This window comes from Cotesia glomerata, linkage group LG2 (assembly GCF_020080835.1).
Source record: "Cotesia glomerata isolate CgM1 linkage group LG2, MPM_Cglom_v2.3, whole genome shotgun sequence".
Classification (NCBI taxonomy): domain Eukaryota; kingdom Metazoa; phylum Arthropoda; class Insecta; order Hymenoptera; family Braconidae; genus Cotesia; species Cotesia glomerata.
This window is the reverse complement of record NC_058159.1, coordinates 7,111,565-7,125,489: the sequence shown is the minus strand read 5'-3', so window position 1 is coordinate 7,125,489 and position 13,925 is coordinate 7,111,565. Positions and strand designations below refer to the sequence as shown.

General features: G+C 27.3%; 1 protein-coding gene across 2 annotated transcripts in view; it reads left to right on the top strand.

Moving 5' to 3' along the window:
* LOC123259864 (probable G-protein coupled receptor CG31760) overlaps window positions 1–13,925 on the top strand; it is a 120,533-nt gene that overhangs the window by 53,450 nt on the left and 53,158 nt on the right. For both annotated transcript variants that reach the window (XM_044720636.1, XM_044720635.1), the window contains exons 3-4: window positions 12,226–12,349; window positions 12,986–13,129. In XM_044720636.1, coding sequence (XP_044576571.1) covers window positions 12,226–12,349; window positions 12,986–13,129 — 268 coding nt within the window. The remainder of the gene's footprint in view (window positions 1–12,225; window positions 12,350–12,985; window positions 13,130–13,925) is intronic.

The following is a 13,925-nucleotide window of genomic DNA, read 5'->3' as shown; positions in this document are numbered from 1 at the left end:
AGCTTTTTTTAATAAGTTTCAAAAGATGTTCGGATATAAATTCTGGTAGAATTGCATTCACCTAGTAAGTACAAAGTGATAAACTTTGACAACTATTCATGAAGGTTTTTTGCATGGAGTTATCGGACTTGGAGTTCAAACACTAGCACAAAATTTAATATGACGCAAAATAAAGGAAACAGAGGAGTATGATGCGCGTCAACTCACCCTTATCTGAACCCTTCTTGTTTCATCCCTGGTCTCACAATATACCAGTATTGTAGCTCGGAGCTTTGATTTATCTGTCTGCAGATTATTTGAGTCAGTAGAGAAGATGATGACCACAGGAAATATTTTATAAATAAATAATGGCTCACTGATCAGAAATATTGTCGCTAATTTTTTTTAAGCTGCACGAAATTGATATCGCTTTTAATTATAAAAAAAATGTCTTCAAGATTTAATTTATTTTATATAAATTGATTGAATTTTTAATAATAATAATTTTACCAAAAATAAGTAATCTGCAGGAGAATAAAAAAGTAATTTTGTCATCATTTAAAATTGGCACGGAGCTCTGGCAGACTCGCCAGAAAAAAGTAACACAAATCATCGTTAAATTAATTCAATTCAGCAAAAAAATTGATAATTGATTATAAATGAAGTAAACTCGATAACCTTGAGCGTGATAGCGAGGATTAATGGAATAAAAATTAAATTACCTTTAATCAATAATTATTAACTCGCCTACTATCTCGAAATCCTTTAATAATTTTTTTTTATTTTTACAACCGAGGGTTTAATAGATCGTGAAAAAATTTTATTAAAAAAGAGGTTAGTACTTGAAAATTAACCAGAAAAACAGTACATAGGGGAGATAACAGATACAATGGCTCATACTCATCAGCTGTGAATTTAATTGAAAAATCTACTTAGCATTAAAGTTAGTCACCGTGTTTTCAAGCTAAAACTCCGGAGTGGATAATGCAATAAAGCCCTGAGCTGATCTCATGTTCACTTTAGTTACCCAAAAGTTTAACTACCGAACAATATTTTATTTATATTATTTATTATTTATTATGTATGAACCGAGTGAATAATATTTTTAATACTTGCTTCTGGCTAATCGCCCAGATTATTAATTTCAAGGATTATACGTGAAAAATAGTCGTAATAAAACTCAAGATTAAGTCCATCAGTTTTAAATTATATAACCGGTATAAGAAATATAATCTCGGTTTTTTATTGCGCAGACTTCTTGGGGATTTATTAATTGCCGCATAATTTTAAATATTTTTATAAGAGACTTTTTAATTACTTTATTAAATTAACTTATTATTATTTTCTTTTTAATATTAATTATTTTTCATTGATTAATCTCTAAAATTATGTGGCTAAGCTTGCAATGTAGAGACTTTCTATTATTGGTCTACCGACCATAGCAATAATTGAGATTGAGTTTTAAATAACTTTTAATCAATAACTCGCGCTGAAGCGGAAAAATACTTAAATAATAGATTAATTATAAAAATAAAAATTGCAAAAACATAATTTATATAATTAAAAAGTGTACTTTTCAGTTGTTTGAAGGACAGTTTTCGATGTAACTTTTAATTAAAATGTCTCCGGCACTACAAACGCTTTTTTGTCATAAATAAATAAAGTCGTTAAAAATTAAACAGAAACTCGGAGGAAATTTCATTGAGCTCTTAAAAAACACTTGAGTTAATGGATTAAGAGGAAAACACAAGGTTACAAAATTACCGCGTGCAAGAGCTCGGAACAAAATCCACGATGTTTTGAAACTATTTCAAAGAGTTTAGTTTGTGTTGGCACAAAGGTTCAGTCCAAGACAATAGTAGGTGTGAGATGAAAATCTGGAACGACGAGCGTGGATCCAGTCACCGGAGGGTGAATTAATAAAGACGTGTGTTGGTACTCCAGAGTACAAAGTCTTTTAGGATAGAGTTGTGTCGTATCATGAAAGTTTGTCCAACTGACGGCATCTTGCTATTACATTTAGATTTTCACAGTTTCGTATTAGAGCATAATAATTCCACAGCGACATGATTTGTCTTCACCTTTGCTTCACTCCTTTGTTGCATTACATCCGACAAATATCAGGTGTACAATTTAATATTGTGTTGCTTGTTGTTCCCAGTAATTCTCAAAAGCTAGTGACTAAATTTTAGACTTTAGTTCCAAGCAAATAAAATTTTTATTATTGAATTAGAAAAATAATTATAAATTTTTGTGAATTTAAAATTGGGAAAAAATATTTTTTTTTTCTAACGAAATAATGGTTGGAAAAAATTGAGATTTAAAAAATAAAATTTTTAATTGTTTAAAAAAAAAATAGTTAGACAATAAAATTTCTTGGTAAAAAAATTTAGTGCTATAAATTTTTTAAAAAAATTATTCATCACAGAAAATATAATTTATGTTCTAAAATTATTAATAAAAAAAATTTGCCAATTTTATTTTTAAATTAATAATTATAATTAAATTTTAAGAAAAATGAGCAATATTAATATTGGAAATATTGTTAATGCTCACTATTTGTTTTCAAGTCTGCATAAAATGAATTAAAAAATTGAAATCCTCTCAATATAACTTAGACAGCATCGGCGTTGATTATTATTGATGGAAAATGGAATTTAATACTGCGAGCGTCGGGCAACTTAATATTTAAAATACTCGGATCAATGTTCATGAATAAATTAAAAATTATAAAGCTCTCCAAGCTAATAATAGCCAATGTTTTCTGTAATATCTGATATCGACAGAATTTTAATTATTATGTCTAGATCAGCGTTGAAGAAAAATGACGGAAAAACATAATAAACATAAATAAATTTACTAAATTTTTGTACAAATTACAAACTATCGGCCAGAATTAATTTAAAAAACTAGTTAATTTTTTCTGCTGTTAATTAATTGCCGGAGAATTATGAGTTCTGCTTATGTCACTTTGAACACAAGTGAAATAAACGTTCTGTCGACACTGCAGAGGCGGTTCTGATCCTCGTGTTTCACGAACCGACCAATTCATTTTTAATTATCCCCGAGGATTTATAAGTTTCTGTTTCGCTGGTCGCATCTACAGCCTTTCTAATGTCTTTCTTAACGTCTTGGGTGTTACAAATTAGTTAAAGATCCTTTTGATCTCTTGGATTAGGCAATTTGTCAAGACAGTCATGGAAGGTAAATTGAGGCTCTTCTGCTCCCAAATAGTCGTTCTGGATACTATATTAATAGTACAACCTGTTATTAAGGTTACGACAAGTTGCTGTTGTCCTTACTTTACACTAATTTGGGGTTATCTTGACTACAGTTGTTGACGAGACAACTGGCGACTGTAATTTATTTTTGGTGTATATCTTCATCTTGTTAGATACCTAATTAAGCGTCATAATTTTTGTCTTTTAAATGCAGTTTTTTTTTTTAATAGTTGAAAAATAATTAGTAACAAATAAAAATTTTTTAATTAAACACAATATTATTATTAAACACAATAAATTAATTACTGGTGAATAATTATTTTTTGTTAATAAAAATTTACAAATTTAGACCCTTGAATAAAAAATAAGTGTTTTCTTATAAATTTATAACTTGAAAAAAAAAAAATGAAAAATTTTAATACATCCTTAGGTTGATAGTTTTTCTATAAAAAAATTATAATGAACAAATTAATTAATGTTGTAAATTATTAATTTAATATTTATTAACTATTAAAAAATATTTTTTTAATATCAATAAATATAATTTCCTTCTGAAAAAAATATTAATTAAAATGAAAAAAAAAAATGCTTATGGTAAATAAATAAATGAATTTATTGACAGTTAATAAATTACTCTCGAAAAGTGTAAATTAACTTCCGTCAGAGTTTCGAATTTATGAATGCTGACGCATTATTTTAAAAAAGTTTCCAATTACTTTATTGGCCGAATCATTAAAAGAAGAAAAAAATGAAGCGAATTTGCTCGAGATGCAATCTAGCACTGAAAGACAGATTGATTGAAAGATTTTCGGGGAAAAAATAGATCCGATTTATTTAAATCCAGCAGGTCACTCGTTACGTATGATGACCTCAATCTGTATTCAAATGTCAATCTTATCCATGGAAGCTTATCGAGATAAAATAAAAAGCGATTTTCTCACAGTGGTGTTTGTGTAGGTGAGCTGGGGTTTAAGGCCCTTCCGGCAGATATACAAGTAAAGACACTAAAAGTATTCATGATCCTTTAAAGTAACGCTCCGATTGGCTTGGCTTAACATTGGATTAACGACCTCCTGTTACTTTTCCCTCTGGCTTATTTAAAAACTTCTTTTTCGCTTCTATTGGCTGATGCTTATATAGACGCCTGACAGATTCAAAGGACCTCATTTGTAGCTAACACTTATTCCTTTCTCGGTAAACATTATATGCGCGTGACGTTTTATTAATTACAGTGTCATTCAATATTTTTTAGTTAACTTCACATTTTAGTCGTTAGTATTTAATTTCCTGATAATTAAATTCCTCACTTTAACAAAAGGACTTTCTAGTTTCATTTTCTATATGCAGGATGTTATTTTTTGGACATCTATTTCTAGGACGTGTCATTTTTACAATTAACATTTTCATTTTTTTTTATTTAAAAATTTATTTGTAACAATTAATTTATCAATTTATTAGTAGCAAAATTTATTTTTTAATTTTTGATTAGTAAAATTAATTTATATAAATTTATTTATTGAATATAATTAATTAATTATTTATTGTAATAAATTTTTATTTTTTTTGAGAAGATTATTCATAAATAAATTGAGCAAAAATTTTTTACACTAAAGAGACAATACTTGAATTATTATCACTAAAAAATAAAAAAAAATGTTTATAACTTCTGAGAACCATTGTTATATAATTTATTTTATCTTATATATATTTTTATTCGAAATTTATTAATGTACTTTATCTAACAGAACTTTCTCGTGTCAAAAAGTTATGAAAAATTTCAAAGTTCAATGTTTACACTCACTTTTTATTCAACATTCTAAATAAATATTTATTAACAGTTGATAAGACATTAAATATTAAAAAATCCTTTTCAGTGTGATAAGAAATTTAAAAAATAATTCAGATAACCGGAATTAGTTGAACATTTTAAATCAAAGGAACAGGATATATTATTTTCGAATTTTTAAAATCAATGAATAATTTATTTCATTTCTTCCCTACAACCGGCGAGTGAAATGCTAAAATTCTTATATTAATATTTGAACCGAGAATAAAAGAGAAGCTGGAAATAAATTTATAAGAATATTAAAACTTTTTTTAACATTTTTAAGGTTTATATTTATACGAAGGTAAAAATAATTTATCGACTTTTCCCAGGCTCAATAAAAATTCTAGTTTTAAGTTGAAGCGAAGGTGATTTTTATGTCCAAGTACTGGCATTAAAGTCCTTAGGAAGTTTAATTAATTGTCAGTTTAATTAATTTGAAACTGTTTATTTTAATTAATATCCAACATGACGAATTTGTCGTTTTAGAGATTGCGATTTAATTGATAACTTGTCAAAGTTAGCAACGAGATAAATTGATTGATAAAAAAGCGAGGAAAAAGCATGGTCCCCTCGGACGGAGCTAATAAAAAAAGGTTTTCAATTTCTCGGGTTGTAAATATAAGGATAACCAGAAAAAGAAAAGTTATTGCGACAAGTCCGAAAGTGAAAAATTTTTATCTTGCCAGATGTTCACATCTTCGGCGTAAGGGTTATTTGTGAGACTTTTTTTATCACCTAGTAAATTATTTTACTAGCTAAAGGCTTTTGATTTATTCGCGATAACAGAGCCAGTGTTTAGATTTTAATACCCGTGGATTTAGCAAGTATTTTGACCATTAGAGCATTATAAGTTTCATTCTATCGAAATGCTAACGCACCAGAGCGTTTATTTTATCGAAAGTTTTATTCCAAACTATAGTTTCGATGAAGAGTAATTAGCTTCAAATCCAAAGCTGCTTACAAACTTTCAGAAAATTTTTCAATACTAATTTAAAATCCGTTTGATGTTCCATTAGTATCGCTTTTGAATTATACTAAAACTTTACTTGTAATTTTAAAAAATTCTGAAACGAATGTATAATTACCGAGTTTAAATATTTTATTACATAAAAAAGAAGAGCGATTAATACTCTAAAATAAAAATACTTCTAAAAAAGACGGTCTTTTTAAAAAAAGTTACCAGGGTGGGGGTATGCCATAAATTTCGCATGATTAAATATTATAAAAGTTGTTTAATATAAATATTGTAAAGTTACTGTATTCTTTTTAAAGATTTACATGGTAATTAATGTTCAAGCTTTGCTCTCGTTATTATTTTCATCAAGTAGCATCAAAGATTACTTTTTTCCGGCTTCGTAAAACTTTAAACGTACAACTTTTTAAAAACATTTTATCGTCGGAGATTTTTAACCGACAAAATTATCTATTTAATAAGCCAGTAAATTACCAACAATGTTGGGATACTTAAAATTTAATGGAAGACAAATAAATGTTGTACATAATAATGCAGTTTGCTGTCCTCATTAATATTTTGAGCTGTGCATATAAGATGGGTGAAAAAAGACCCTGATCTGCAGTGCTCCTCGGTATAATAGACCCGCCAATGGGAAGAAAAGTTCGGATGGGGCAATCAGTTCCGGTGTCTCGGAGATTAATGGTAATTACCCAGATAAATCGTTGCTCAGGTTCGAAATAATTGTTCTAACGAGTAAATATTGGAGAACTAGAAGATACAAAGTTTTTGTAGAGTAAACAATAAATTTTTTATGAGTTTGATTTAAGAATTTTATTTTGTTTAAAGAATGAAAATTTAAAGTGTTAAAAAAAATTTTTTTGAGGCCATTGAAGCGGCAATTAAAATTGTAAGGAAGCGCAATCATTCACCAAGACAATAACAAGGATGCGGCGAAACATTTAAATTATTCAACGAGAATTCTTTCGAATTCTCGGCCAGTACTCCACGGTCTTAATTGAGATTCCAAGAAGTTACCGGATTTCCTCGAGTAATTCAAACAATTCCCGAAATCTCTGGACCAGGTTGATAGTTCTCTAAATGCTTTCCATTTGTAAGATTCTTTTGGATTTCTGACCTGGTTCAAAACTGTGCTCGAAGAATTTTGTCGCTTGATTCTTTCAAAAATTGAACATTGAGATAAAAAATTAAAAAAAAAAATTTGTATTTCAATGATAATAAATTTAGTTCTATTGAGATTGAATGTTATTATTTTTGAATAAATAAGGTATCAATACGGGATGATAAAAATAAAATATTTTATAATGGAAAAAATTCAATTTACTGCTTGTTAAAATTCGTATATTGAATATGAAATTCGTTTTTACCTGAATATCTTCCCCTTTTAATTAACTTATACTGTATTCGTTTCTATTATTATTATTATTATTATTATTATTATTGGTATTGAAATATTACGTTCCAATATAAAAATAACGAAATCGACAAATAACGATTCTCTTGAAAAAAATAACAGGATTCGTACAAAAGTTTTATTCATAAAAAAAAAAAAAATATAAAAAATTGTTAGCAAATGTTTCCTCAAAACAATCCAGATTTTTATGAAATGAATGGAGATACGATTGTTCACGATAATGATCGTCGTGATAGCATTGTCAATTTTTTATTCAATTGTATGTTATGTCCAGATCGGACTTAATTAATTAATTTTATTTCGGCTCAAGTCTTTCGACCTATAGACCGGGATCTTAATTTAATTTTGTCTGGAAAGGTTATTATAAATGATACGATTAGAATTCTCAATTATAAAATATATTGAACACAAATTAATGAAATTGCCCCCACGAAAAAAACTTATAATTAGAATATAGAAAAAATATATTTCATTTTATACACAAAATATATTTGAAACATATTTGAACTATATTCAAAATATACTTGCATATATTTCAAGTATATTTCAAATGTAAGCAAATTATATTCGGCTTACTGAACTTTTGGCCGTTTTTGATATATGAGAAATATATTTCAAATAAAAGTAAAATATATTATTAATATATTTATTTTATATGATTTTTTATTTATTTATTTATTAAATTTTGATCCTAGAGCAAGTGCTCCCTAAGGACCATCAGAATTAAGTACATTACATAATGAGTACATATAAATTAATGTAATATTAGGATAATAGAATATAATAGATTAATTATAGAAATTATAACATGATAAGTAAAATGATAAATAACATAATATAATAAGTGTTAATGAATATAATAATGACAAAAAATTTTATTGTTATTGTTCTTGATTCTTCGTGTGATATGATAATAATATGATATGATAATAATAATAATATAATATTATAATAATATAATATAATATTATATAATTTATAATAATTTATAATAATAATAATAATATAATATTATTATATAATAATATAATATAATATAATAATATAATATAATATAATAATATAATAATAATAATAATAATATAATATGATAAATGTAAGTTATGAAATATAATCGGAATATATGAGAAATAAACTCACTGTATATTAAAAATATAAGCTGCAAAATATATTCGAATTATAATTTGTTTATATAAAAAATAAACGAAAATTATATATTTGAAATATGTATTAAAATTTTAAATGTCTGAAATTTTCGGATGCACCAGAAACTGATCAGAACTAATGTTTATTTAAATGAATATGTTATCAAGTGCACGACTCATGACGCACATATTCTAACTATAATTTCCGTATATTTTTATTATACTTTTCATATAAAAAAATTATAATTCGGATATATTTTGAATTTATTTTGCAGCTTGTATTTTTCATTCACAGTAAGTATGTTTCTTATATGTTCCGATTATATTTCATAACTTATATTTATCATATAAAATAAATATATTACACACCTAGGGAAGTAAAGTAAGAAATGTCTCAGATCACATGTAATTGTTGGCCGAGGCGAAGCCGAGGTCAACAAACATGTGATCTGAGGCTTTCTTATTTACTCCCGTGGAGTGTATACTATTTTTGTCCAACGAAGGCGGAAAGCGGCAACTTAGTTTAGCGCAGCGGGACAGAAAGTTGTCACTTTCCGCCCAGGCTTAAAAATATATTAATAATATATTTTACTTTCATTTGAAATATATTTCTCATATACCAAAAACAGCCAAAAGTTCAGTAAACCGATTATAATTTGCTTATATTTGAAATATACTTGAAATATATGCAAGTATATTTTGAATATAATTCAAATATATTTCACATATATTTTGTGTATAAAATGAAATATATTTTTTTTATATTCTAATTATAAATTTTTTTCGTGGGGGTGAAAGTATACAATACAAAACTAAATTGATTAAATTGAGATAGAAAACAATGAACGGTTTATAAATGATTACAAATAGTACAGTACCTCTTAGTTCTCACTAATCACTTATTAAATTTTTGAAAATACACAAACGGAATGACCACGTTGTTATAGAATTTTAGATATAAGCGGTAGGACCACGCTTTTAGACAAAATTGAATTTAGTATAAATCGAACCACTCACTAGAAGCTCGAATATTTTAGTAGACATAGTACGAGCGGGGTAGCCACGCTTCTTTAGAAATTCTACATAATGACTAAACTGGATGACCGAGCTGGTCACTCAGAACTCGAAAAAGAATATATTAGTAAAGCCCCCCTTTTGAGGGAAACGTACCCTTTTATAGTTTTGAAGTCAGACCCAGATTGTATATTTTCCGGGGGAAACTTCTATCCAATGAGGATACAGTTTTCCAGACTCTAGTCCCATTTTCTTTGGGAAAGCGAATAGGACACGCCCTAATGCAAGCCTATATGTGTACGCAACCACACACATACCGACATGTACATACTTATTTATTTATTTTAAAATCTTACGTTGAAATTATCCTATTTTATATTATGAAAATTATAAAATCTTAAAATTAATTACATTTTTTAGTTAAACAAAAATTTATTAATTTTTGTGATCAGTGTAACTTTTGACTTTATTTAATTCCCTCATTTCATTTCACATTTTAATATCAATTATTAACGATTGTGAAATTTAAATTTTAGGGTGTCAATCATCTCTTTTAGAAATTTATTATGGAATTTTATTTTTAATTATTTTAGAAATAAAAATTTACTATAGAATTTTATTTTAGTTATTTTAGAAATTAGAGATTTGTTATAGAATTTCTATTTTAGTTATTTGAGAAATTAGGAATTTATTATGGAATTTCTTTTTTTGTTATTTTAGAAATTAAAATTTACTATAAAATTTCATTTTAGTTATTTTAGAAATTAGAGATTATAGAATTTCTATTTTAGTTATTTTAGAAATTAGAAATTTACTATAGAATTTTTGTTTTTGTTTTTTTTGGAAATTGGAAATGTACTATAAAATTTTATTTTAATTATTTTAGAAAATAAAATTTCGTTTGTAGAACCTTTCTCTTTTCTTGATTAGTTAGTAATTTTAGTGAGATAAAGAAATTTATTTTTATTTAGATAGTTGAAACGAACAAAAAAAATTAGTCTTAGTTTTTATCATATTTGTTAATGCTATCTTGGATGGACATCTGGATATGGTATATTACAACCCAAGGCCAGAAATTCGGATTTCCTGGCGTATGAGATATGATGGCCGAGGCGTAGCCTCGGCCATCATATCACATACGTCAGGGTATCCAACATTCTGGTCATGGATTGTATACTATTTTTCTTGCTCTCCAGCCGAAAGTACGTAACCCCGTGGAAGGGGTTTTGCCGGGCGTGAGGGGGGCGCCGCCCGACTTTTGCAAAGCCGAGGCTTTGCTGGTCGGGGCGGGTATAAAAAAAAAAAAAAAAGTGAATGTTAATAAATCGAAAAAAAATGTTATTTTAAACTTTACTAACAAATGCTCTGATTAAGAGTGATATCATGCACAGAATTTGTCACAAATATTTAAACTCATTCTAATTATAGAATTTATTTTTTTTAGTTGATTAAAAATTAGTTTTTAATTAGTAATCGACGGCTAAGAAAGATTGAAATTAAATTATTACAAGTTTGTAGAGTACATGGATCGTTTTATAAACATTGCTTTACTAACTATCAAAATATAAAAAAAAAGCAAATAAAATTCACAAAACTATTATGTTTTATTTTTTAAACTTTTTATATAAATTATTTGTGCAGTATTATTATTAAATATTTTATTAACAATGATCTAGTTAAAAATTATTTTTATTTTTTTGACATTTTTTGGTTAGTTTATGCGCTGACATGTTACATACAGACGATGTTGTGACTGTTATATATACAGTTGAAACTCGCTGTATCGGCCGGTCGCGCCACGAAAATACGAAAGAAAGCAAGGTTCTGTGCTGCCGAGCCAGAAAATATGCGTAGCGCGCATGCGTTAGAGCAGGCCATAAAAGTTGCTCTTCCTGGAGTAAATTGTTGCCAGGAAGAGCGTACTTTCGGCTAGGAGAGCAAGAAATAGTATATTACACACCTAGGGAAGTAAAGTAAGAAATGTCTCAGATCACATGTAATTGTCGGCCGAGGCGAAGCCGAGGTTGACAAACATGTGATCTGAGGCTTTCTTATTTACTTCCCGTGGAGTGTATACTATTTTTTTGCTCGACGAAGGCGGAAAGCGGCAACTTTGTTTAGCGCAGCGGGACGAAAGTTGCCACTTTCCGCCGGAGTGCAAAAAAGATATTTTCTCGGTTTTATTATTTCGAGGAAATATCCTGTCCTTTTAGCCTGAGACTTTTATTACCCCCTATTAGATAAGGCTCTTTTTCGTCTTTTGGGCCTTTCTTTATCGATTTAATTTTCATTAGGGGCTTAAAAAAAGTTCTTTATCTTAGACGAGAGTCATTAAAGTGCATTAAGTGTTTATTTTAGATTCTTATTTTAAGTTTAAAGAAATAAAGATTAAGTTTTATGATCACCGGGAATTTTAAACTAAAATAAAAAAAAATGAAAGAGAGAAAAATAAAAATTATTTTCTAAAAAATAAAAAAAAATCAATAAATTTTTCAGGCGTAACATGTACCTTTTAGAAGTAAAGACTAATTAGGTTTTCGCATCGTATTTTACAAAAAAAAACTGGTTGCGTATTGTGGATTTTCGATTCCAGAAATAATGAGGAGAGATAACTTTTAAAAGATTTATTTTTTGTGTTTGTTTTATGCCAGAGGCACCAGCGGAATCGATATTGACCTTCGGAGAGTAGACATCGATCAGTGTCCGCTGCCGCCTGGGTCTCTTCAACTTAACATTTTTGCAGCCAGTGATAAATGCAAGAAACGTACGACTGAAGTAAGTTGCCATTTTTTCTCAGGAAGGAAAATTCATTCAAACTTTTTACTTAATTTTTATTCTTTTTCTTCATGGAAAGTTTTAAATTATTAAAATAAAAATAGTTCTACTTGAGACTGTATAAATTTGGTTCTTGACTAACAATGCTCATACATTTTTTATTTCGTGAATTTTTTACGTTACTATTATTAATCATTAATTTTTTGTAGACCGACAATTGCTTCATTAATTAATTTTAAATCTTAATAATTAATTAAATAGAGTTTTAATTAATAAATTAATATTTTTATTCATCATACTTTTTATTTTTTAATAAAAAATATATTTATTAATTATTAAATTTAATTTTTCAAAGGATAATAATCATATTAATTATTCAATTGAATTTTTTAATTAAAAATATTTCCAGTAATTTTAAAATTCAATTTTTTATGCAAAATATTGTTGCTAATTTTTAATTTAATTTTTCAACCTCAAATATTTTCATTATAAAATTAAATTTAATAATTTAATATATTATTTTCTCATTAAAAATATCCCAACCCTGCAATTACCTTTATTAATCTATTTTAAATTACTATTATGACTTGAAAAAAAAAAAAAAAAAAAAAAAATAATAAATTAATGAAAAAACAGTGTATCGCAATACCAGGACTGGGATTTCGCCGTGGAAGTTATCGCTGCATTTGCAAACGTGGCTTTTATTATCCAGATATTAAGTCTACAGAACGTTATTATAACGGTACGGTTGTGGAAGAGGAATTTGAAAAGCTCATGCTGGTAAGTACACTTTTCCAACTTTCAAATATAATAAGGAGCTTAAGCTTAAACAGCGCACACATACACCTTACTGGTATTTTTATTTTGTACTCCCTCAACTAAAAGTAACTTATCATCTCCACTGGCATTTAAGCTCCATTTAATTGTTGAAAACTCATACGACATTGGAATGGATAATGAATAATGGATAATAACAACCAAGTTGAGTCATTCACTCGATCGCCAATTCAACCGCCAACTTTTAATTACGTCGTTAATTTATTTTGTATTACTCATGCGGGAAAAGTAGTATCTTGACGCTCGCTGTTGCGGCTGAAAAAGAGCCGTTTGCCCATTTTAAAATTACGCGTGAGTTTTTTCATAAATTAAACTGTTATTTGAGTGCGACAAGTTTACTTGTCGCACGCAAATTATTCTTGGCCGACTCAAACTATCCTTGTCGCATTCAATTGACTGTGAAAACTGCTAAAATTAAAATAAATAACAAAAAAAAACACAATCTAACTGTCAATATTAAAGAAGTGAGGTTGACATTTCAATATTTTTAACGATAGTAAAAATAATTTATTAATATTGAGCTGTTTAATTGTGACGAAAATTAATTTAGCAGAAATATGATAATTTTAATAATTTTGGTGAAAAATAAATTAATGACATGAAAATTTTTTTTTTTTAAATTGACATGTAAGAATTTTACAAAATAAATAATACAATTTTTATGAATAATTTTTTGGAACAAATTTGTTTGTTAAAGAAAATTAAAAAATTGTAGTGGCAGCTAAATTTAATGTCATTT